Source organism: Dreissena polymorpha, chromosome 1 (assembly GCF_020536995.1).
Source record: "Dreissena polymorpha isolate Duluth1 chromosome 1, UMN_Dpol_1.0, whole genome shotgun sequence".
NCBI classification, from domain to species: Eukaryota; Metazoa; Mollusca; class Bivalvia; order Myida; family Dreissenidae; genus Dreissena; species Dreissena polymorpha.
In genome coordinates, this window is record NC_068355.1 from 47,654,583 (window position 1) to 47,682,188 (window position 27,606).

General features: G+C 31.7%; 1 protein-coding gene and 1 long non-coding RNA gene across 3 annotated transcripts in view; both read left to right on the top strand.

Annotated features, from left to right (window-relative positions):
* The first annotated feature begins 2,594 nt into the window (after positions 1–2,594).
* Positions 2,595–27,606, top strand: part of LOC127879074 (uncharacterized) — a 192,044-nt gene continuing 167,032 nt past the window's right edge. The window contains exons 1-3 of one of the 2 annotated variants that reach the window (XM_052425684.1): positions 2,595–3,069; positions 6,509–6,765; positions 7,419–7,562. In XM_052425684.1, the coding sequence (XP_052281644.1) occupies positions 2,944–3,069; positions 6,509–6,765; positions 7,419–7,562 (527 nt within the window). In that variant the 5' untranslated portion in view covers positions 2,595–2,943. The remainder of the gene's footprint in view (positions 3,070–6,508; positions 6,766–7,418; positions 7,563–27,606) is intronic. The other variant, XM_052425674.1, reaches the window with a different exon arrangement.
* Positions 13,839–15,675, top strand: LOC127879313 (uncharacterized). Its single transcript, XR_008049012.1, has 2 exons — positions 13,839–14,608; positions 14,658–15,675. It is a non-coding gene; the product is annotated as an uncharacterized LOC127879313 (long non-coding RNA).

Genomic DNA, 27,606 nt, shown 5'->3' on the forward strand with positions numbered 1-27,606 from the left:
CACGACTAATTAAGTTGTGCCCAAAAGTCTGTTGTCTCGTTAATACGGTTTACCTGGTGGCTGCATTGACTAACTAATTCATTTACACGACAAATTAAGTAATTCTCAAAACGAGTTATATATGCAGTTTGAAAGTCGTTGTTACGAGATACTATGCATTGGTAATTGTGTCATCGTTTTTAATGACGATGATGCCCTTCTAATTACATGTGGTTTTCTCTTAATATTGAAACATGTAATGGACCCATGTTCTGTATTCTCTGTTGGCAACAAATCGTAAGAACTCGCAGTGTATTTACAAGTACACCCACTTTAATCGTTGAAATAAATAAGTAAATAGTTACAACAGTGATCAGCATTTTATTCCAATTCAATCATTTAAGCATTTGTATGAAATCCATAACTTGATATCATATTAAGGATAATCAATATAATATTCTGTATTCAGCCTAACCGATTGAAATTCTTTAAAGAGACACAATAGAGTAATCTGTATAACGTTTTGTGTTATTTAATTACTATTGGATCTAACAAATAAATATTTTATAATGTAATTTTTAAAGGAAACTATATTTAAAGAAAATGTGAATTCGGAAAAAATCAATATGAAATGCAACTGTCAACACTAACTTTCATTTTTTAAATTAACGTCATTAGCCTAGGCTTAGACACTTAATAGGTGCAACAATAAATGATGTTCTTTTCATTAAGATACCGGTGTGCTGCATTAACAGAGATCTAATGCTATTTTAGTGAACATTTTGAAACAGTCGAATCGTTATTGCCCTCGCTTGCAAATTTGAAACGATGAATTGAAAGTGACTGTTGTAACTTGTTTCATTGTCATCAGATACAAGGAAGTCCTAATTTAATAGCATTTTAATATTCACGGATTCAGCAACGAATTGGTTGTAAATTCCAATACAAACAAACAGTATAAGTGTGACCGGGTTTTACCAAATCCTCGTAAACCAAGATATATTTGAAAACGTGTTTGATAAGTAATGTGAAACAAACTTATATTGTGAATAAGTGCCGCTAATGTGTTTTTAATATATAAAGTACACATTCACTGTAAAATAGTAACGTGTCTCTTACACGAATTAAAAAATAATGTGTTTGTTTTTGATAAAAACAGTAATAATTCATAACATACTCAGATATTAAGAAAAGTCTAAGTCAGTATTTTCTTTAAATCTTGGAGACAAAATAATTTTATTAATGCGAGCTTCCTAGTGTGGTATTAATTTATCGAACGGTTGGTTTCATTTCTGAATTGCGAAGAACCCAAATTAATATAGACAATCGACGCTGACTTCCAGTTTGGACAAGTCTTTGTATTTACAAACAATAATACACATATGTATCTAACAGCAAACACTATAGCTCTTGCATTTAAATTTTGCAATAACATAAGACATGTATTTTGCTGAAACAAAAGGCAGAAAAGTCATCTTTCTGATTTCTGGAACAGTTACCTTTTTATGATATCCTTTTGTATTTTCAACATAACTTATCTGTAAGCTTTATACCGGTCAATACTACAGCACAAGTTCATGAATAAACATGAAAGGAGTTGAGATTAAAAAATAATATTTAAATTGAATACGTGTATATATATAGAATGGGTTCGCACCCTTAAAGCATGAAAACGCATGTCTTATCCCCGACGTTAATCAACGAGTTCTATGTGTATCTATAAACTATTTCGAACTCTTGTCCTCCTTACGTAAATAATGTATACACTGTTGGAATGGAATCATTTCAAGATATGTAAATATGTTTCATAAATGTTATTTCGCTAGAATATGCAATTTACTCGTCATGGAATTTTCATAAGCATCCATCGTAACGATATTGCTTGCGATGTTTCCATATATTTATATGAAACTGAATTCATCGGATTTGTGTTTTTATTTTGTTAAAATTCTATTAATGAAATGATTATAGCAATATTACTATTTTTATTTTTGTAGAGATCTATAAGTTATATGCAAATGTGCCAAGTATGCATTTGGACTTTGTTTAAACCATTAACCATTTTTACAACTACCGTTATATGTTGTTGTTTTATTAACCTTCTCAAAATGGATATTTTGAGACTTGAAAACAGAATAATGTGGTCAAATATCATCGATTGAACGTATTATTGATATGAATATTATTGTAAAGAAACCAAAGTCGTAATACACCGGAAATAGGTATAGACCGGTCATACTGTAATTAAGATCATATCTTAGAACTAAGTAGCACTCATACACGCTCTTTATGGATAATTTATCTATGTAGATCTAGGAAAGTGATTTAGGCTTATGTAAAAACAAATCATACACGTCATTTGACTAACTGATCGACACTTTATATTCCTTAAAGGTTTTTAAAATTTTGATCAAGGAGACACTAGTTCGCACTTACGACCCTCGGCAGTGGCTATCGCTGTGCAAAGAAACAAATTAATGGTATACTTAAAGGTACTTCAAGAAAGATAAACTACCTAAGTACCAAAACAAAACACTCCATAAGTCCTTGTATATTAGATTATTCCCTCAGCGAGCAGGTGGGGTTTGAGTTGTGCTAATATCACATTAGCTTCATAATTTGTGTTATCTCTAGCCATTCTTAGTTAATGTAATCAACGCATGCGTGCTAATATATACAATGACCGGTTAACGCATAAATGCCATTTAGCTACTTTAACTGGTCTGATAAGAATTGTACAGATTTTGTAAACTAAATTATTTAATAATAAACTTTCAATGGTGGGCTGCACACGTTTTATGTACGTATTAATAATGAAGTAATCAAATACATTTGATTGAAAATTCACAGGGACGTTAAAACTATGCTGATAATTCAAACGTGATGAAACAGACAATCGGACTTTGAAAAACCGATCAAACCGGAAGATTTCTTCACTTGCAAATAAAACACGACTGGTCAAGAATGAAGTATCGGCTTATTATTAATATACTTTTTGGACTTTTAATTTTTAATTTGTTTTTGGAATTGAAAGCAATTCATGGAAAATTTCTCGGTGGTACGATTTCTTGGATGGTACTTCAGAACAAGGTATTAATTAATTTATATTATTGGTGTTCAAATAATTAAATTTTATGATTTTTTTTTATTCTGTATTATATCGTTACGGATACTTTTTTTAAATAAGTATTCACAACTATTCAGAAATGTTCATTATGTTACTTATTATTATTTTTTTCAATTTCAATTTTATTTTTATATTATTATTATTATTGTTATTATTATTATAATTATTATTATAATAATAATTATTATTATTATTATTATTATTATTATTATTATTATTATTATTATTATACAAATAATAATAATAAAATAATAATATCAATATTTAAATAGCATAATCACAAGAACTTATTGAACAACCATTTGTTGACAATAGTTCGCATTATCTTTAGTGATTCTTGTTGTCTTAAAATCCGACCGTTTCAAAATCGAATCTCTTTACTAATTTTTTTTTAGTGCGTTCTATTGAATAATACATATAGGATCTGGCATGAGTGGTCGTTTTGTATTGAATTTATTAAACGAGTCATCTAAATAAAGATAAAAACGAGGCTTGCCGAGTTTTTATCTTTATTTAGATGACGAGTTTAATAAATTCAAAACAAAATGACCACGAATCTAAGATTCTATTTATAACATGGCCAACACATTTTCTCTTTATTTTATGCTCTTTTCATCTTTTTATTTACATTGTAAAAGAGTTTAACTGAAGAAATTCGCTGGAATAATGACGTCATTTCGTCACAAAAATGACGTCATTTCACAGTTATATAACTAGTGTAATAACACCCGTGTAATAAACAAAATTGAGCATTACGTTATTTCACTCCTGCATCGTAGGTCATGTTATAAAGTAACGTAATTCAGAAGCATCAGTTGTTATTAGATATAGTCGGTATACATATTGTAATCATGGTAACCAAAGTAAAACACGTTTCACATACACTGATGCGTTTGTGTGTGCTTTGATCGCTATAAGTTCATTTTTAATCATAATGTTTGATTAAGTAAACACATTATTTGAAAAGCATTTATCTGGCAAGCGGCTTATATATTTTCTTTGCTTGAGCTCGACCCCAGCTTTAATCTTTTTAAAGTTTAGTATTGCGTTTTATATTCACGAATTGTCCTGTATGGTATTTTTCTCGATGAACTTCTCTGCAAGTATTGCTTTTGATGTTCTTTTTATATTGTAATTTAATCTTTCTTATGTAGAGATAACGTCAAAATGACATTTTATTTATTTTCCTCTTCTCATATGTTGCTGTTGTTAAAAAAGAGCGAGCTTAAGGTAAGTTCCATTGTAGTGTTACTTTTTTACAGAAGCAGTCCGTTCCTTCCAAACGGTTATTACATTTGTTCTTTTTGCTTGAGTTGGTTCGTGTGGATCAAGCGGCCAATGAACACTTGAATCAAATATTTGTGTTTTCCCATTGTATTTTTCCTTTTGAGAATGTTTTACGTTCGTTTTGTGTTTTTTTTCAGCACACTATATTAGGGTCATGTATGAAAGTGGTCATGTATGAAAGTAAACTTTGTTTTAAGATTAAGCAAAACTATAGGCCAAATGCAGATCTCACAATGACATTGGGAACAATACAGACCTACTTGTTTAATTGGAAAACAGCGCACTCCCTTTAAACTTCTTTTAAAATTGTTGTAGGGACTATTTCACATTTTACCGGGTATCTACAGTAAAATGTAGTTCTGGAAAAAGAAAGTTTATTACAATAAAACTATTTTTAAGGAGCCTTCACAAAGTTCAAAATATTTATTTGGGAATCGTTTTAGTATTACTCCATTATATGTAATATCGTAATTTCAATTTGCGGATCAAGTTAAATAGTACATTTGCTAATCGTATGCTTTGAAACAGTGTGCTATACAAACAAACTTTTTTGCAGAGCAATGCCTTTCTGTTATAAGTGTTTCGACACATTTCAACATATTGTTAAAGATTTCAAACTTAAGTTTTTCAAGGACAAGAATACTTCACAATAAAAGATATATCTCTCTTTTCCATAGAAAAAATATTAAGCAGGCATACATTTCATTGTATTCAGTTTATTTTGGTTGATGTTGTTACACAAAGTTAAAAAATAAATCAAAGCCAACATTAGAGCGGTAAGAAATTACCGTGTAGTCTTTTGATACCGTTGATTGCTTGAATGCATGCTATTGTGAAAAAAACCAATACGTTCAAAGGCTCTGTGTTTCCTCCTTAGCATAATGCTTCTTACATTATGTTAGTATAATGCACTTCTTTGCTTAAAGCACCGGTCTAATATGGCGATAAAATAAACCTACTGAAAATTGAATTCACGCATTTATAAGGTTATACATAATATAACCGGCAACGCATGTTTTTTTTAAAATTTTTTTCGGTGATTATACCCGTATGCTTAATTGCAAATAACGAATGTAGATGCATATTAAAATCAATACTTTTGATTTTAAAGAATTACTGAATTGTGTTCATGTAAATATTTTAAATATTCACATATGCAAGTGATATCTTTAACATCGACATCCAGTTATTTTTTTTTAAAATTTTTTTCGGTGATTTATACCCGTATGCTTAATTGCAAATAACGAATGTAGATGCATATTAAAATCAATACTTTTGATTTTAAAGAATTACTGAATTGTGTTCATGTAAATATTTTAAATATTCACATATGCAAGTGATATCTTTAACATCGACATCCAGTTATCGGAAAAAGCAGAACACCCTCAATCTGCGCAGAAAGCGTTAATTTTTCTACTAATTATTTTTTTAAATAAATATATATATATATTTATATATATATAATTTATTGATGTATTATTTGATAAGTTTAAAGGTTTGCATATTTTTACAAATTTTCCACTTTGAAAAAAAACTATTGACTTTCGTATGGTATGTATTAAAATACAAACGTAAAGCAGTTTTCTTAATTCACCGTTCAGATGGAGAGATAATCATATATGTGTTATATGAACAAATTCTGTTTATTTTAAACATAGACCATCTCGATGCAATCAAATTCTGTCACTCACAAACACCGTTTTAATGTTTTCAAATAACATAATTAATCCTTGTTATGAATTATATGTAATTCGTCACTTAATACACTTAATACACTTGAGAGGCGCTTACGTTCGTGATTGATGAAGTTACATTGAAGAACGGGTAGCAATATTAAGCAAACTTATCTGTCTGGCCATGTAAGCCGTTGTTTGAGAACTTGTATATTTGATGGAGCTTGAACTTTGATTTGTCAACATGCATGGCACATTCTTTACGAGTTTTCTGACACTTTGAAGTCTGAGTCAATACAAATATAAGGTATATATTAGTATTTTATGATAATGCATGAAATGGTTATAGGTTTTATATATATTCAAAGGCCTTGTAACATGCAGGATTTCAGGACGACGTAATGTTTATTGAATTGTGTATGCATTGATCAATCATATAAAGCTTCGTCTGACATACCGCCTGGCATGGGAAAAAGGGACAGGACCTTGTGGCCCCGGATGTAACATCTCTGACGTAGGAAAGGAAGTATCATACTTCAGTACGGAAATTGCGAAACTTAAATGGGTGGACGAAAATGGAACCATTCTACATGACGTAAGCTACGTTTTGACGTCAGTCAGTCGATCAGATATGAATGGTTGGGAACAAGGGGAGGCAATGTTTAAAGCTGGACTTCCAGCCACTCCTATGTTTGTGAGGTAAGATATGCCAGAATTTAATTTAATATAACACTGAACACAATGGGTACAATTACCAAAAATCTACAATACACGATGTGGAACAAAGTGCAACACATGGATAACATTCTCTTAACCGAAGGTTCACCTACAAACACTATTTTTAATTTGTAATTACGCGCAATATTTTCATACAAATAAAGACACACTGGCATTTGATAAATGTGATAAATAAAGTGATCTATGCATCTAAAGTTATGTCAACAAAATATTCATGACACACATATAAAACAAAAAAATATACTTATTATCACACGTCAGTGCAGACATTATACCGCAAAATTGATTAAATTGGAGATGTCACTTGTTGATAAATTAACAAAATGTTATCAAAATTCGTACAAATTCAAATAAATATATATTTAATAGGGATGTCAGGATGTGTCTTACTCTCATTTCTTATTTAGCGCAATTTAAATATCAAGAACCTCTGTCACTCATAACAATGGGGCATTTGAAGTCGTGTATCCACTTGGCTTTACGATTGTTCAGTGACTTTATGAACCATATATTACTAGGAAGTTTACCTTTATTGAAGTAATATTTTTGTTTTTGTCTCATACAGATGTTTTGATTCTTTATACGTTAACGTTTTCCTCTGGTTTTTTTTCTAGGTTGAAACACATTCCATGGATTATGTCGTCAAACACATTAGCCAATGACAATGGTATGCTGGAGACGGTGATAATAACTGACTTAAGAAGTGACAAGGGCACAAGTAACCAGAGTCCGTATTCTTCTCTGCCGTCCTTTCTGGGGTATAAACTATTTGCGAACAAATCATTTTATATTTATGAGAGAAGAGGTCAACATTATTAATTATAATCCTTTTTTGTTACTTCAATTATGTATGGTTTAACTGATTAAGAAATAAATGAATATTTTCCTCACATACATTTACATAAAACATACCTTTATGCAGGAACATATTTAACTGCCGTTAAATGAGTCAGTTTCCGCTATTGTACCGAGAAAAATTGATACAAAATAGCACTCTAACTTAACTTCTATTATCATATGAGAACAGAAAACTAATTACACGTGCCCGAATAAAGCCGAGTAACATAGGAAGATTCAAGCATGTCATCTTTTTTTAAAGAGTATAATTTATTTAATACTAAATCATAAAGCTTAATTTAATTCAGCACACAATGTGTATATTAACTCAGTGAGCAATGGAAATAAACATAGCAGAACAATATTTATCAAAGAATATTGTACAATGAACCTTTTGCTGCATGTGTAAATTCATAAATGCCTTACTGACATTGTTGTGGCTCCTGACTACACTATCTAGTTATTACGCTCAATCATAAACTTGTTAAATGGATTGCATCATCCTAGAATCGCGCACAACTGCACGAGCGTGATCGAAATCCCTGCCGAGGACCCGGATGGAGACAAGGTGAGGTGTCGGTGGGCGGAGCCGAGCGAGTGCGGGGGAGGATGCACAAACTTGCCAGTCACCTCCGTCTGGCTTGATCCGGTTCGTAGAATGGACATTGCGCTATTTTAGTTTTTTTGTCGAGGTGACATCAAAATATTGTATAGAAAAAAACGTTTCAAGAAAATACATAGAGACAACATTGCATAAATTCTTATTAATAAATCAAAAGCTTGTGTTTTTCATCGCACTGATTTAACGACTAAAACCAGACAATCTTTGTTGTGTTTATTTCTAAAGTGAAGTTATAACTTGATAAAAAAATTCACAAGCGTGTAAACCTATATAACAATGTTTTAAATCTAGACATTTTGCCCTAGACGCACTTAAAAAACAAAATCGATTTTTAAATAAGTACGACGAATTTCATATCGTTTTTTAGAGTTGGATTTTGAATAACAAAAAATGAGTTCATGTGTTTAGTCCCATAATTAAAACATTGGTTTTCAAAACATTTCCATAAAACATTGTATTGTTTATTTCACCTAAATAGTGATGACTGGTCTTAACAAAAGAAATACACACCAACACAAACGTCCGAAGTCGTCAGTTTATTTTGTCGGTTTAATGAGCGTCATCAGTTCATTGTGAATATTTAAACACATGCCCTGGTATGAACAAACTTGCAGATGTATGCAATCAGACCGCTCTCAAAAAGAACGTCAGTTCATAAAATATGAACGCTTAACTATTTCAATTGCTTTGGTAATATATTAGGGTTGATCCATTTGGTTTCTGTTGAAGTCTTACAATGACTTTATAAGCCTGATCAAACAGAATGTTATTGATTGGGAAAATATGCAATGTTTGCATCATCTCTAAAATTTATATTGAAATTACCATTTGTTTAATCATAATTGCGTATTTTGATCAGTATATTTTCCTAAGAATGCAATTCCTATATTGAATTTTATGCTCCATAGCGGATTAATGCGAATAAATATTTAAAATGCATTAACAGGGCACATGCAAAGTAACCGTAAATACAGCAGGATATGATGTTAACGGCACCTATCGACTCGCAGTAATGCTTGAGGATTACGTACCATACAAGGTGAACGTGGGGTCTAAACAGCATAACACGGGAACTGCGTTTAGCAAAACGCCTTGGCAGGTAGAGTATCCGAGTTGTTATATTTATATACTATTTTTCGGCGTAGCTGTATACGCCAGCTTTCCACCTTAGCCTGTCCTTTGTAAGCGACCAACCAATTTGAATATAAAATTTTCCTCCGGTAGGTCTGAAACTTTTTGCAGTAGAAAACGTGCAACTATAAACAGATTTCACATTAACATTGATATATTATTCCATCAACTTTCTAATTTTGAGAAGTATATGAAAAGGTATACCGGTACTACAGTTCGTTTACCAACGATGTTAACTGCAAATTCAGCATGACACAATTGTATCTCTAATGATAAGGTTTGAGAGATAGAGCAGTTTCACACTCAATTCGTGACATCAATATAGGATGTGTGCCCCTTTATATTTAGAAGAATGTAAGCGCCAAAGCTTAAAGGCTGTGTTTTCATATTAAGATATTGCCTTATGTGAACTCATAAATGTTATATATCATGTAAGTATTGTTGTTCAGTAGCCGGATATACGCTTTGACGAAAATATTTAAAATTGTTTTCGAAATTGACCGTAAAAGACGTAAATGTTTAAAGCTTTAAACAAGCCGTCGTTCCAGCAGTGGAATCGTTACCTCACCTTAATGCATTGCATTCCAACCCGCAAGGTATCAAGGTCAGTTTGCGGTCAGTACCAGAAAACGTTATAAGATAATTTGATTAGAAATATTTATCCATTAAGACCAATTTAGCATGAGCACTATACTATTTATAATGGAATCAAATAAGATTTTGTGACCTATATGCTTTCATTCATGTTCATGCTTCTTGTGTATTTTCTATTCTTTAAACATAGATTTATGAGTAACAATATATAATAAAGCGAAATAAGCATCGAAATCTGGTGCAACACCCCGTAATTGATTTGCGTGTGATGCAGCTAAGAACTGCGAAGAAAAATGACATTCGCTATTTTTGATGTCATCGATATAACTTTTGATTGTTCGTAACCACCGACCACAATCAACGCCGTATATCTTTTTTTTTTAAAGATATTTCTTGTTTGCTGTTGAAACGATCGACAAAAACACATAATTGGACACAAAATTACATTGATTATCCAAATTTGTAGATGACGAATGCAATTGTCTGCCCCAAAAGTTGAGATATGTGTTTTTACATGAATCTATTTGCAAAAATTTCTTTTGATTTCCATATTATAATAATCTTTTCGATCAATTATGTAACGATGAATTGTGCTCCCGTGAATAAATATTGATTCATTATGACTGAAAGCATTTTATTTGAAAATTTTGCAAGATGACCCTGAGAATAATACGAGTTGCCTGTGACAATACACTAAGGCCGGAGTTTGTATTCCCAACGGTGAAAGATCATGCTCGAGCCGTCTATTCAATTGACATGTATAGAGCCAGAACAGCTGTGCATATTTCGTACTATCTGACAAAACTAAAGATCAATGGGTGAGTGACAATTATTTACGAAGGTATCGAAATAAAACATTGTTTAACTTGATATATTTAAGTTGATACACTACTGATAACAGCCATGCAATTTTGTAATATATACATGTAAACTTATGCAAAAAAATATATGCAAGCATATGTTGCAAGCAAAGATATTTTTAACAGTAAATTAACTATAGTTATATGATTTTGATACACACACATGTCTTATAAAAACACATGTTTGCTTCTAATATTGTAATCACATTATAATTAAGATAATTACAATATACAGTATTTATTAACATTGCTTTCAGAAGCTCGGATTTTATGATCAGTGGCCCGAGTTTTATGAAATATGTCTATGAAAGTGATGACTTGAATAGAACAGATGTTATGAAGTTAAGTGTAGACTGGACACCAAAACCTCCTGACCAGAAAGCAGACTTTCAGTTTTGTGTGTGGGGCGTTGATAATATGGGGTACTTGCTTATGATATCAGTTTATTTATTTAAAAAGAAATGTTGTTTCATATTGTCCCCTTTAGAGCAGTTTTATAAATATATTATGTTACATTACAATTATATGTTATTTAAATAGTTGTATTGCCTACTTGATTTCCTTCAGAATAACGTCAAAACCAAAGTGTGTTCTAGACATAGTATTTGGTAAGTACAAAGACGACACCACTTTTCGTTGTATTAGCAATTAAGGCAATTTAAATAACATCAGCTATACAATAAAAAATACACAATATTTAACATGTTCATCATGATCCGTGTATATTAATCTATATTATACCTGTTCTGTTTTAGATAACGATAATTGTAAACAAGTGAAATGTGAAAATAATGGAACCTGTCGGAATATATTTGACAATCCACTAGAAAGTTGTGTGTGTGACACATGATATGTAGGCAAAAACTGCTCTCAAGGTACGTGCATGGTGTTTTTTATGATTGATCATGTTTGAAAATGAACATATGTTTACTTTTACATTGTGTCCTTAAAAAACAGATTCGTTATTGTCAAACATATGTTTATATCCGAGACAAATACAATGTTGTCATTATGAGTATTTTAACTTGAAGCGTAAACAGTGATAACAAGAAATCACGCCCATAATTGTTGTCGTGTGATACTTGAACATATTATACAATATCATATTGCCAAAACATGAGCCAATGCACACACACTGTCTTCATATCGATATCACTTTTCCAATCTGGGTAATTTCCATTTATCAAAATAATAAATATTGAACCAAATAATTCCAGCAATACAGTGCCAAGATGCTCCGTGTTTGAACAATGGAACTTGCTTTCCCTCGAATGGATCCTTCATTTGCACATGTGACAGAGGTAAATGCCATTTGGGTGACATAAGAGCACTATTATTTCAAACTGTGTAATACAAATTAGAATGCTTTGACAATTGTATATTCAAACCTACATATAAGTCTATTTTTTTCTTTTTTTGTGATATGGTGTTTTGTAATCGATTTAAATGGAGAAAATACATATTTTCACTAGCATTGCGCATTTTGTAAACCAACAAAATTATCAATATAAAGAATATCCGTCGATAATAAATCACTACTTAGCATAACATACTGATATTTAATTATGCATTTTTCCATACAAAACGCATTGTATATTCGCTTACAACAAAGTAATGATGAGAAAAAACACATGAATTGTATTCTCCAGTATATCGGAAGACTAACTATTTGCTATTTTATTCTCGCCTTAGAGTACACAGGCGTTCACTGTGAGAATCGTATTACTGCCTGCACCTCCGCACCGTGCGAGAATGGGGGCACGTGTCTGGATCAACCAGGTTCATTCCAGTGTATCTGTCCAGTAAATTTTACCGGTTATCTTTGTGAAATAAGTTGTAAGTAGAAATGTGCATTTACATTTGTACTTAAATCCGTAAAGGATCAGAAGTTTTGCTTATTTCTATAACAGGCATTCCAGATATATTTACAAAATTCGCTATTATAAACCAGTCATTTATTTTCACGTAAAAACATAAGTTTACATAAAAACATAACGCATAAAGCACAGTCGAATATTACAATAATACTTCATATCATACGGGTAACTCATCGGCGCATATGCAACAAACTTTATTATAAATATATTATAATTATTTTAACTAGATATTTGTTTAGCTTATATCCATATGTAAGTGATTCTATGTTTAAGAGCAAATAAAGCAAGCAATTTTTTTACCCCAAAAACAGTTACGACAACGACAAAGTCTAAAATAGTGTCTTCAACAAATGTATCCAACATTACACAAACAACGACATCGTCTACAAGCATGTCAACACTGACATCCTCACAAACAACTACTTTGTATGTAAGCAAGCCAACCACTAAATCACAAACAGTGCCATTAGCTTCAAGTAGACCAGCAATTACATCGCAAACAACGGTAACGACAATAAGCAAACCAGCAGCAACGATATCAGTAACAACAACTTCGTCGCCAAACAAACCTCTGACTACTTCGGCCGCACTTTTCATGGCATCTTTGACCAGTATATCTGCAACTGTCACAACACCTGCTTTAACATTGAAGCTATCATCAACCATCTTACCTGAGGATTCTTCTGATCAGGTATGACCATTTTTCCAAGTTTGAGCATACTTCTAAATAGGATTCAATGTTTGACATGTAAACTCGTGTTTTCAAAAGGTTATTGTAAAGCGCTTATAGGTCGGTTTGTTCATGTTTGTAGAAGTCGATACATTTTATATATATGTGCAACTTTTTCTTCCACATTGTGCCTTATAAATAGCGCATTTTGAAATTTCACTTAAAAATTTGATTGTTCTGTATATATTTTGTATATGTTTATATGTGCATATATATTGTTCAAGCATACTCCGCTTTTCTGGGGAATAATAGCCGTGATGTGTGCCCTGGCAGTTGTGGTTCTGATTGTTGCCATCGTCATTGTGAAGAAGATCGTGCAAGTGAATCCTCAAGACACCTCTGCATCCGCATCCACTCCAGTTACGCATGTTTCAAATGTTTGACTCAACTTTTCAACAAAAAGCTTATTGTAAAATAGTTGTTTATGAATGTCATTTGGCACTATACTGTCAATGTTGTGCTGCATAAAATGCTCTAATAAAGAGTGATTCATGGTTGCTTGGTAGTAAATCCTCAATAAATATTTTAATGTTTAACTGTGTGAGTTTATATCAAATATTTCATAATAATGTATACAGATTTGTCTGTGTTAAGATTTTATGGCGATAACACATCTAGTTGACCTATTCTTCATCTGATTATATGGTTATGTTTATTCCTTGATATCATCTTGGATTATATGAGGTACATTTGTTGAAAAAAATCGTGCTCTCGATTTTCATAGAGCACGAACGGAAAAGTGCGACTTTAACTACAGAATTACTTAACTGATATGCTGCACTTAGTTTTTTCCCAATTTTCCAAAACAAGCAAACTGACTAGATATCCATTTAGATATATGATTCAAGTAATCCCTTTAGTTATAATCAAAGTGGGATTGCTCTGAACATGATCTGTATTCAACAACTATTTTAACAATTGCAAATACAGAATAGAACCAAAAACACAATGTGCGGTTGACCTGGTACTATTTTTCTTGTACTGAAAACCTTCGCGATGAATTTTCTTCTAGTGGTGTTAGTTAAAAACAAAGTTGCAATCACATGATTCCAATAAGATGAGCCATGTTTTGCTCATTCGAGTCATATGTCTGGTTTATGTGTTTGTGCTTTTTGGAATGACTGGGCTCTTGGTCACTCGTCATTTATAATTCGTTATTTATTGCCATTTCAATCGACAGAAGGCACATGTAAAAATGATAGCTTACATATTTATACAATCAGCTAAGGTCGAAAGCCAAAGGGCGAAATTTGTTTGAATTCGAATGATTCACCGGATGGTTGAATATAAACGACAGCATGTCTTTTAAGCAATAGTAGAGCTAGAAATTGAATACGAGCTAGACTTTAACTTTTCGGCTACTATCATTAAAAGTTTGCAAAGTATATTAATGACGCAACCATGAATGAGTCTTTCAAACAGAGAACGTCATAAAGAGTCGCCACAATATTATGTAGTTGATCTGTTGGTTGCGTCTTTGAATATATTGACCTTTCTCGAACAGCTTACGCTTTATCTCAGTGAAACTGTTGGAAATCAACAGTAAAACCGGAAATTTCATAAATATGTTTTATCAATATTGCGAGATTGAATGCCAGTTATAAAAAAATACGTATTGGAGTTATACATTTATCATTTATGTACACACGTTGGTTGTAATGTTATTATTTAATTTTAACAAACACGAAATTTATGCTTTTATTATGAAACACTGATACGATTGTAAATACTCTTTAAATCATCAAATATAAAATATTTAATATCCAATAAAAACTACGTCGTTATCTTACTCGCATCTCTTTTATGTAAGACATTAAACAGTATGAATTATTCAAGATATCGCATTAAGAAACAATTAATAATAATTTACTGAGTTAAGTTATTTAAGTTAATAAAGTTTTCAATGAAGGTTCATAGATGGAATTATTGTAAGCGAAACGCGTTTTTGTTATTTAAAAACAGTTTTACAGGTTTGTGTTGTAAATTATTTTCTAAAAATGACTTTTCGGTTGTATTATTATAATTCCTGTTGGTATAACATGCCTTGGAGATCAATTGCCTGTATGAATTTCATTTCATGACGATCGATTTTCTTCCGAGATCGAACGATAAGACATACAATATTCATTTTGACATAATAATTATCCAAGTAATTATATTTGGAAACAAAAGCCGCATGCTTGTAATTATTCCAATAGGGTGGATAAAGTGTTAAACTTCTTTGTTATTTAACTTTATATATTGAACCATGTCGTTAATTAAAAACATTTAAAACATTGTAATAGTATTTCGAGAAGAACTTTCCCCATCGATCATTGACATGAACATTGTCATGCAGGTTCTTTGGTCAATATTCATTACATACACATACGAGAATCGAATAAAGAAAAATCGAGCAAAGCTATTATGCTTATAAATGAGAAATACATTAGACATTAAAATACTTGTTACCATATGCATTTTACTGAACTTTTTTTTTTGAATTTTTGGAACTTAGTTCAGAACATCACCTCATGGTTTGTTGCAAAGTAAACCACACTTATTTTCCTTTATATTTAAGAAAAACGAGTCGTGGGGGAATTAAACGTAGCGTATTCAAATTATGTCGTATCAGTTGTATTACTTAGCGATATACAGACGCATTCATTCCACAGAATGCACGAACACTGTATACATTAAACGACTTATAAACCTGTGCACTGAATAGAAAAGTTCAATTCATGCTTAGATGGAATTTGTTTAAATTATATTAAATTGTCATAAATCTAATGTTATTATGATAACGCTGAAATGTACTCGGTGCGAAAGCAGTATATAATTGTCTGTATCCTTTGCATGAACTTCACTTACACCCCTGTCTAAAAGGTTCTTTTAAAGAAAGTATAAGACTTAATCTTCACGAAATCGTTCGTATCTGTTATTTTAAAACGTGATTTTTTTGTATTCGGTAAGGGGTGCATAAAAATAAGTTTCTGGCCTATCTAATGTTCTAAACCATGAACTGAGTAGGTTCTCGACTGGAATATTTATATTTTTTATGTTATATTGACAACTGTAGCCTGTCTGAAGTGTCATGTCTTCATGGTGAAAAACATAATGAAAAATGATATTTCTGTTGGTTGTGTTTATAAAAACATGATTTATTTGCAATTACATAAGCTATCACTCATCATAAACACAGTAATGGATGTGTTTATTTGTATGTTTAACCTAAAGCAATCGCACGTTTATCTGCATCAATAAAATGTCATATAGAGAAACTTCGAGTTAAATATGGCTGACTTAGCATAAACAAACGAATTGGGTTATTCACGCGAGCTGGATTCCTTGAAAAAAAGGCATCTCTATTACCATCGAATACAGTACACATTCAGTAAATATGATCTATTTGTTATTTTGTGATAAGTTGAAAATGTGTAATTGATTAAATTGGGAATTTTAAGTGATTTGTCCCGAGTGTTTTAACTCTTCACCTTTTGTACAAACACCGACATTTCCTTAGACGTATAAGTGTACTCAGTATGCTTAATTTATTATATGCCTCAAGATAATAATAATCTTGTATTGCATACGAATATACACGTTGTGCTTCGAACAACGGGTTGTTTGTTGCTATTTCGATTAAATTAAAAAAACACGTTTTAATTTATAAACACAGTGAGGAACAGAAAGCTAAATGGCGGTATCTTCACGTTGACATGAATTTCGTAACAACACTCTATCGTCCAACGTTGACAATCACAACTCGGTATTTGACACCCAGCCATGTCATTTACAAAAGTATGACGATTTGTAGAGATATATTAAGTGGGGTGATATGTTGTTCGTTCTGTCATCGAACTACGGGCAGCAATGTTTTCTCCACGAGAAGTGATATGTTTGCTTTCCGATTCCGATAAGCCACTGTTAAGTGACATATAAGTGCATAATAAAATCAACGAGCGTTTAATACAAGACTCCATCGGCATTTCGCTTAAAATTAAGAAAATTTTTACATCGTATGACAAATCAGTATTTAGAACATACAAAAGACACATTTATGAATGTGGGTATTGATTTTGATATGATGCTTCAAACTATCATATTAAAGCATGACCGAGAGATCTGATGTAATTAAATAAATAGTGAGTTATTAGAAAGTATGCATCTACTTTTCTGTGCTTATGTTTTATTACATTTTGAATACAAATATGTATTTGATGCTAAAAAGTGAATATAATGCCGGGTCAACTGTGATGATTGGGCATCCACAAGAGGTTAAGACTAATAATTATATTATTTGCATTTCCCGGTTCAAAACAGGTACTCCTGTTTTTAATCATTTGTGTTTGTCTTGTGCCTTTGAACTGTGTGCTATTGGCATTTATTGGTCGCTTGCTATGAAAACGTACCTCTATGAGATGAAAAAAAAAATGTTAACCGATGATGCATCATCCATAATACTAGTCTTTTATATAACATCAACATAATCTCATTAGTTTCATATTGTATTAAATCACGCATTGCTAATGTTGTAAATACACTTAAATATTTCACGAAAACAGAACATCGAATCAAATACAACTTTGGTGCGCTTTAAACTTGTATTTAACCACTCATTTCAGAATTGACAAGTCGCCAAAGTATCGATCGCTCCGCCCACATTTTTCAATCAGCCAATCAGATATCGATTTTTCACACACCCCTCAGCAACGCTTATCGGGTCGCCATTTTGTCCGACAAACAAAGCGTGTTGTACATATGGAATGGACGTAATTTGTAAGAGTTAACACAGATTTTATATCAAATGCATGATCATTATTGTTCGATCTTTATTCAAAATAGTAGGTGCTATACAAACTTTATAAAAGGTTATTATTGTATCTTTATTTCTTGAACATATGAACGAGTAATGAGAAAACAAACACAATAAATAGTTTAACCGTTTGATGCACAATATTATTAAGCAGTTTGGGCAACATAATAATTGCCTCACGTGTTAATTAATCTCAGCGTAATTGTCAATGATTAATAAATTACAGTATGTTGCGTGGATCTCAAAAGGAACATTAAGGAATTGTTAGGTACTGTACACAAGAAAAGACAACTATTTAATTACTTAAATGATTTCCAATTACATTTATTTTCTGTGGATTATAAACAATGGAAATCATTTTAAATTGTTAACTTAAATATTGTTTTAACTAAAGTAAAAACAACAAAAAGGTGAGTTCAACGCGGCTTAGCCAGCTTAAAGCGACTTCAAGTGTAAAATGTACGGCTTATAATACAACAACAACATTTGTAATACAATATATATTGAAACGGGGAGAAATGTGAAAATTGGAATTAACATATAAGGGCAATCTTGTAATAAATAAACAAATGCATAAAATGCTAAATGTATTCAATTCGAATGTTCGTGAACAGCACCGTAATACCAACAGTTCATTTTTCGATTGTGGAATGTTACCGGTTCGCATTAAAAAATAAATGAAAGAAAATGCATATTAGACTATCTGTTAATGAAACCACGAAATCGGAAGACTAACTATTTGCTATTTTATTCTCGCCTTAGAGTACACAGGCGTTCACTGTGAGAATCGTATTACTGCCTGCACCTCCGCACCGTGCGAGAATGGGGGCACGTGTCTGGATCAACCAGGTTCATTCCAGTGTATCTGTCCAGTAAATTTTACCGGTTATCTTTGTGAAATAAGTTGTAAGTAGAAATGTGCATTTACATTTGTACTTAAATCCGTAAAGGATCAGAAGTTTTGCTTATTTCTATAACAGGCATTCCAGATATATTTACAAAATTCGCTATTATAAACCAGTCATTTATTTTCACGTAAAAACATAAGTTTACATAAAAACATAACGCATAAAGCACAGTCGAATATTACAATAATACTTCATATCATACGGGTAACTCATCGGCGCATATGCAACAAACTTTATTATAAATATATTATAATTATTTTAACTAGATATTTGTTTAGCTTATATCCATATGTAAGTGATTCTATGTTTAAGAGCAAATAAAGCAAGCAATTTTTTTACCCCAAAAACAGTTACGACAACGACAAAGTCTAAAATAGTGTCTTCAACAAATGTATCCAACATTACACAAACAACGACATCGTCTACAAGCATGTCAACACTGACATCCTCACAAACAACTACTTTGTATGTAAGCAAGCCAACCACTAAATCACAAACAGTGCCATTAGCTTCAAGTAGACCAGCAATTACATCGCAAACAACGGTAACGACAATAAGCAAACCAGCAGCAACGATATCAGTAACAACAACTTCGTCGCCAAACAAACCTCTGACTACTTCGGCCGCACTTTTCATGGCATCTTTGACCAGTATATCTGCAACTGTCACAACACCTGCTTTAACATTGAAGCTATCATCAACCATCTTACCTGAGGATTCTTCTGATCAGGTATGACCATTTTTCCAAGTTTGAGCATACTTCTAAATAGGATTCAATGTTTGACATGTAAACTCGTGTTTTCAAAAGGTTATTGTAAAGCGCTTATAGGTCGGTTTGTTCATGTTTGTAGAAGTCGATACATTTTATATATATGTGCAACTTTTTCTTCCACATTGTGCCTTATAAATAGCGCATTTTGAAATTTCACTTAAAAATTTGATTGTTCTGTATATATTTTGTATATGTTTATATGTGCATATATATTGTTCAAGCATACTCCGCTTTTCTGGGGAATAATAGCCGTGATGTGTGCCCTGGCAGTTGTGGTTCTGATTGTTGCCATCGTCATTGTGAAGAAGATCGTGCAAGTGAATCCTCAAGACACCTCTGCATCCGCATCCACTCCAGTTACGCATGTTTCAAATGTTTGACTCAACTTTTCAACAAAAAGCTTATTGTAAAATAGTTGTTTATGAATGTCATTTGGCACTATACTGTCAATGTTGTGCTGCATAAAATGCTCTAATAAAGAGTGATTCATGGTTGCTTGGTAGTAAATCCTCAATAAATATTTTAATGTTTAACTGTGTGAGTTTATATCAAATATTTCATAATAATGTATACAGATTTGTCTGTGTTAAGATTTTATGGCGATAACACATCTAGTTGACCTATTCTTCATCTGATTATATGGTTATGTTTATTCCTTGATATCATCTTGGATTATATGAGGTACATTTGTTGAAAAAAATCGTGCTCTCGATTTTCATAGAGCACGAACGGAAAAGTGCGACTTTAACTACAGAATTACTTAACTGATATGCTGCACTTAGTTTTTTCCCAATTTTCCAAAACAAGCAAACTGACTAGATATCCATTTAGATATATGATTCAAGTAATCCCTTTAGTTATAATCAAAGTGGGATTGCTCTGAACATGATCTGTATTCAACAACTATTTTAACAATTGCAAATACAGAATAGAACCAAAAACACAATGTGCGGTTGACCTGGTACTATTTTTCTTGTACTGAAAACCTTCGCGATGAATTTTCTTCTAGTGGTGTTAGTTAAAAACAAAGTTGCAATCACATGATTCCAATAAGATGAGCCATGTTTTGCTCATTCGAGTCATATGTCTGGTTTATGTGTTTGTGCTTTTTGGAATGACTGGGCTCTTGGTCACTCGTCATTTATAATTCGTTATTTATTGCCATTTCAATCGACAGAAGGCACATGTAAAAATGATAGCTTACATATTTATACAATCAGCTAAGGTCGAAAGCCAAAGGGCGAAATTTGTTTGAATTCGAATGATTCACCGGATGGTTGAATATAAACGACAGCATGTCTTTTAAGCAATAGTAGAGCTAGAAATTGAATACGAGCTAGACTTTAACTTTTCGGCTACTATCATTAAAAGTTTGCAAAGTATATTAATGACGCAACCATGAATGAGTCTTTCAAACAGAGAACGTCATAAAGAGTCGCCACAATATTATGTAGTTGATCTGTTGGTTGCGTCTTTGAATATATTGACCTTTCTCGAACAGCTTACGCTTTATCTCAGTGAAACTGTTGGAAATCAACAGTAAAACCGGAAATTTCATAAATATGTTTTATCAATATTGCGAGATTGAATGCCAGTTATAAAAAAATACGTATTGGAGTTATACATTTATCATTTATGTACACACGTTGGTTGTAATGTTATTATTTAATTTTAACAAACACGAAATTTATGCTTTTATTATGAAACACTGATACAATTGTAAATACTCTTTAAATCATCAAATATAAAATATTTAATATCCAATAAAAACTACGTCGTTATCTTACTCGCATCTCTTTTATGTAAGACATTAAACATATGAATTATTCAAGATATCGCATTAAGAAACAATTAATAATAATTTACTGAGTTAAGTTATTTAAGTTAATAAAGTTTTCAATGAAGGTTCATAGATGGAATTATTGTAAGCGAAACGCGTTTTTGTTATTTAAAAACAGTTTTACAGGTTTGTGTTGTAAATTATTTTCTAAAAATGACTTTTCGGTTGTATTATTATAATTCCTGTTGGTATAACATGCCTTGGAGATCAATTGCCTGTATGAATTTCATTTCATGACGATCGATTTTCTTCCGAGATCGAACGATAAGACATACAATATTCATTTTGACATAATAATTATCCAAGTAATTATATTTGGAAACAAAAGCCGCATGCTTGTAATTATTCCAATAGGGTGGATAAAGTGTTAAACTTCTTTGTTATTTAACTTTATATATTGAACCATGTCGTTAATTAAAAACATTTAAAACATTGTAATAGTATTTCGAGAAGAACTTTTCCCATCGATCATTGACATGAACATTGTCATGCAGGTTCTTTGGTCAATATTCATTACATACACATACGAGAATCGAATAAAGAAAAATCGAGCAAAGCTATTATGCTTATAAATGAGAAATACATTAGACATTAAAATACTTGTTACCATATGCATTTTACTGAACTTTTTTTTTTGAATTTCTGGAACTTAGTTCAGAACATCACCTCATGGTTTGTTGCAAAGTAAACCACACTTATTTTCCTTTATATTTAAGAAAAACGAGTCGTGGGGGAATTAAACGTAGCGTATTCAAATTATGTCGTATCAGTTGTATTACTTAGCGATATACAGACGCATTCATTCCACAGAATGCACGAACACTGTATACATTAAACGACTTATAAACCTGTGCACTGAATAGAAAAGTTCAATTCATGCTTAGATGGAATTTGTTTAAATTATATTAAATTGTCATAAATCTAATGTTATTATGATAACGCTGAAATGTACTCGGTGCGAAAGCAGTATATAATTGTCTGTATCCTTTGCATGAACTTCACTTACACCCCTGTCTAAAAGGTTCTTTTAAAGAAAGTATAAGACTTAATCTTCACGAAATCGTTCGTATCTGTTATTTTAAAACGTGATTTTTTTTGTATTCGGTAAGGGGTGCATAAAAATAAGTTTCTGGCCTATCTAATGTTCTAAACCATGAACTGAGTAGGTTCTCGACTGGAATATTTATATTTTTTATGTTATATTGACAACTGTAGCCTGTCTGAAGTGTCATGTCTTCATGGTGAAAAACATAATGAAAAATGATATTTCTGTTGGTTGTATTTATAAAAACATGATTTATTTGCAATTACATAAGCTATCACTCATCATAAACACAGTAATGGATGTGTTTATTTGTATGTTTAACCTAAAGCAATCGCACGTTTATCTGCATCAATAAAATGTCATATAGAGAAACTTCGAGTTAAATATGGCTGACTTAGCATAAACAAACGAATTGGGTTATTCACGCGAGCTGGATTCCTTGAAAAAAAGGCATCTCTATTACCATCGAATACAGTACACATTCAGTAAATATGATCTATTTGTTATTTTGTGATAAGTTGAAAATGTGTAATTGATTAAATTGGGAATTTTAAGTGATTTGTCCCGAGTGTTTTAACTCTTCACCTTTTGTACAAACACCGACATTTCCTTAGACGTATAAGTGTACTCAGTATGCTTATTTTTAGTATATGCCTGAAGATAATAATAATCTTGTATTGCATACGAATATACACGTTGTGCTTCGAACAACGGTTTGTTTGTTGCTATTTCGATTAAATTAAAAAAACACGTTTTAATTTATAAACACAGTGAGGAACAGAAAGCTAAATGGCGGTATCTTCACGTTGACATGAATTTCGTAACAACACTCTATCGTCCAACGTTGACAATCACAACTCGGTATTTGACACCCAGCCATGTCATTTACAAAAGTATGACGATTTGTAGAGATATATTAAGTGGGGTGATATGTTGTTCGTTCTGTCATCGAACTACGGGCAGCAATGTTTTCTCCACGAGAAGTGATATGTTTGCTTTCCGATTCCGATAAGCCACTGTTAAGTGACATATAAGTGCATAATAAAATCAACGAGCGTTTAATACAAGACTCCATCGGCATTTCGCTTAAAATTAAGAAAATTTTTACATCGTATGACAAATCAGTATTTAGAACATACAAAAGACACATTTATGAATGTGGGTATTGATTTTGATATGATGCTTCAAACTATCATATTAAAGCATGACCGAGAGATCTGATGTAATTAAATAAATAGTGAGTTATTAGAAAGTATGCATCTACTTTTCTGTGCTTATGTTTTATTACATGTTGAATACAAATATGTATTTGATGCTAAAAAGTGAATATAATGCCGGGTCAACTGTGATGATTGGGCATCCACAAGAGGTTAAGACTAATAATTATATTATTTGCATTCCCCGGTTCAAAACAGGTACTCCTGTTTTTAATCATTTGTGTTTGTCTTGTGCCTTTGAACTGTGTGCTATTGGCATTTATTGGTCGCTTGCTATGAAAACGTACCTCTATGAGATGAAAAAAAAAATGTTAACCGATGATGCATCATCCATAATACTAGTCTTTTATATAACATCAACATAATCTCATTAGTTTCATATTGTATTAAATCACGCATTGCTAATGTTGTAAATACACTTAAATATTTCACGAAAACAGAACATCGAATCAAATACAACTTTGGTGCGCTTTAAACTTGTATTTAACCACTCATTTCAGAATTGACAAGTCGCCAAAGTATCGATCGCTCCGCCCACATTTTTCAATCAGCCAATCAGATATCGATTTTTCACACACCCCTCAGCAACGCTTATCGGGTCGCCATTTTGTCCGACAAACAAAGCGTGTTGTACATATGGAATGGACGTAATTTGTAAGAGTTAACACAGATTTTATATCAAATGCATGATCATTATTGTTCGATCTTTATTCAAAATAGTAGGTGCTATACAAACTTTATAAAAGGTTATTATTTTATCTTTATTTCTTGAACATATGAACGAGTAATGAGAAAACAAACACAATAAATAGTTTAACCGTTTGATGCACAATATTATTAAGCAGTTTGGGCAACATAATAATTGCCTCACGTGTTAATTAATCTCAGCGTAATTGTCAATGATTAATAAATTACAGTATGTTGCGTGGATCTCAAAAGGAACATTAAGGAATTGTTAGGTACTGTACACAAGAAAAGACAACTATTTAATTACTTAAATGATTTCCAATTACATTTATTTTCTGTGGATTATAAACAATGGAAATCATTTTAAATTGTTAACTTAAATATTGTTTTAACTAAAGTAAAAACAACAAAAAGGTGAGTTCAACGCGGCTTAGCCAGCTTAAAGCGACTTCAAGTGTAAAATGTACGGCTTATAATACAACAACAACATTTGTAATACAATATATATTGAAACGGGGAGAAATGTGAAAATTGGAATTAACATATAAGGGCAATCTTGTAATAAATAAACAAATGCATAAAATGCTAAATGTATTCAATTCGAATGTTCGTGAACAGCACCGTAATACCAACAGTTCATTTTTCGATTGTGGAATGTTACCGGTTCGCATTAAAAAATAAATGAAAGAAAATGCATATTAGACTATCTGTTAATGAAACCACGAAATTAGGCTTGTATTAAATTGTGGTTACAATCAAAATTTAATTTATATCTAAATAAAAAAAATCGATGTCTTTTTAAAAATAACACAATAAAACAAAGATCTAAACATTTTTAATAAACACAAAAAACCATCATGATATGGATGTGTCGATTGCAATTTATAATAATAATTTCAAAATTATATATGAATAGCCACCGGATTCACTGTCAGACGGTTTAATACAAGTTCAAAATCAAAAGAAATAAATGCTTATTTTTTTTACAGCGGATTTTTCATCAACTCCCTATAATATGTAAAAGAAACGTTTCTGATTGTCAGTCTGTCGTTAACTCATTTATTTTGATTACACCATTTCTCTCTAAAGCATTTATGATTGTATTAAAGTTTTACAAAGCAGTTTAGTTTAGTGTGCGGCTTTAATAATTTATATTATAGAAAAGAGCATGATACATCGTTGCAAATATAGTTTTGCACTCACGTAATCCGCTATAATTGCGATCTTTTTGTCGGAGTTTTCTAATCACTAGACCACGTGACTATGTGGGCGGAGCGATCGATAATTTGGCGACTGGTCAATTACGCATGAATTATTGATTTATGCTAATCACGGTCATCAGAGTGAATCAATTTATTACATGCGTGACATAACCGTTCGTGTTCAATGTAGTATAGTATCATCAGGTAAACAATTTGATTTCTTTGTATAATGTAGTCGATAAGGAACAATACGATCGCTATGTGTTACTTACTTACTGGCTATCAGTCTATTGAATGTCACCGGTTTGAAGACATAAGCGTGTATATCGTGTGCCAGCTTTAGCAAATAAACTGAAACTGTTTACATGAGTGTTTGTTGGTTCATTTCCAATTGAAAGACATAATTTAATGAAATTTAAGTATTCTAAGATCAAGCGACAGACTGGCGGTAAATTCATGTGCAAACATTCAGAGCAAGCGGGAGATTTTACCAAATCCCTGAAGCATGTTTAAACGCGTGTTATCAAACCTGTGAAACAAACAAATTGTTGAAATAGGTACTGTAACTCTCACGAGCCTCTAACTATTGAAGTAGCATAATTAGGTGTTAAGTAATGTTTTAATCTTGAATAGCATCACAATGCAGATTATTAATTTTCTGTTAAGCTAAAGTTTCAATAATGTGTTATTTGCTAAAACACTAAATACATATTTAAAACAAACAAGCATTTACCGCGATCATAGTAAGAAAATAATATTAATCGTTTACGAGCCGTTAAGATTTATCGTTCAGCAACTGAATTTATTTATATTAGTTTATTTTTATACTAACACGCATTTATGTTATTGTAGGATGAACATTGCCTTTTTCGACAGTTCTTCTTCATATAGCAAATATGGATGCATCGGTTAAAAAACTTGTGTTGCTATGTTTTTGATGAAAATTTTATATTTATGTTTTTACTTACGTTTACATCGAAGTGCGTTCATTTCGAATATTGACATATTTATAACAAACGTGATTATTCCCAATTCAACGAAAAATCATAATGCCTGGTTATTTTATCAATTTGATTACGTTTGGTATATATTAAAGTCCTACTATTGTTTTTTTGTAAAAGGAAAACATCGGTTCTCATTTTGACCCTAGACAGTTGATATTTCTCAGTTTAAACATATATATTTATAACAAGCATTTTCATACATACAATTTTATACAACCTTTATAAAAAATAATAACATTGAATGGGATGAGAACGAGAGACAAGGTTGCATATGGCTCTTCTCCCTCGCCTTGGAATATATACAGATGTATGGTTTAGTACGAACATAATTACATTATAAATTAATAAGTTAAAGAACATACTAGGCAAAAAGAGCAACTCCGATGACAGGGTGTCAATTGTTATATGTTAAAGGACGAAAGTTGAAAGGTGTAGGAGATAATGTGGGTGAAGTTTGGGAAAATAAGGAAAAGGCTTTGAAAGAATCTGTATCAGATTTTCGTATCAAATCGCGTACTATCGATAATAAATTCATGAATTGCATCAGGTTAAGTAGTCACGTGTTTCGACTCCCTATAGACTAGTTTCGATGCATGGTACGGAATATACAGATATCGTGTTTATAAGTTCACCACGGATATATGCAACTGAGTGCATTCGAGAAAGTAATGTTATGTCGTT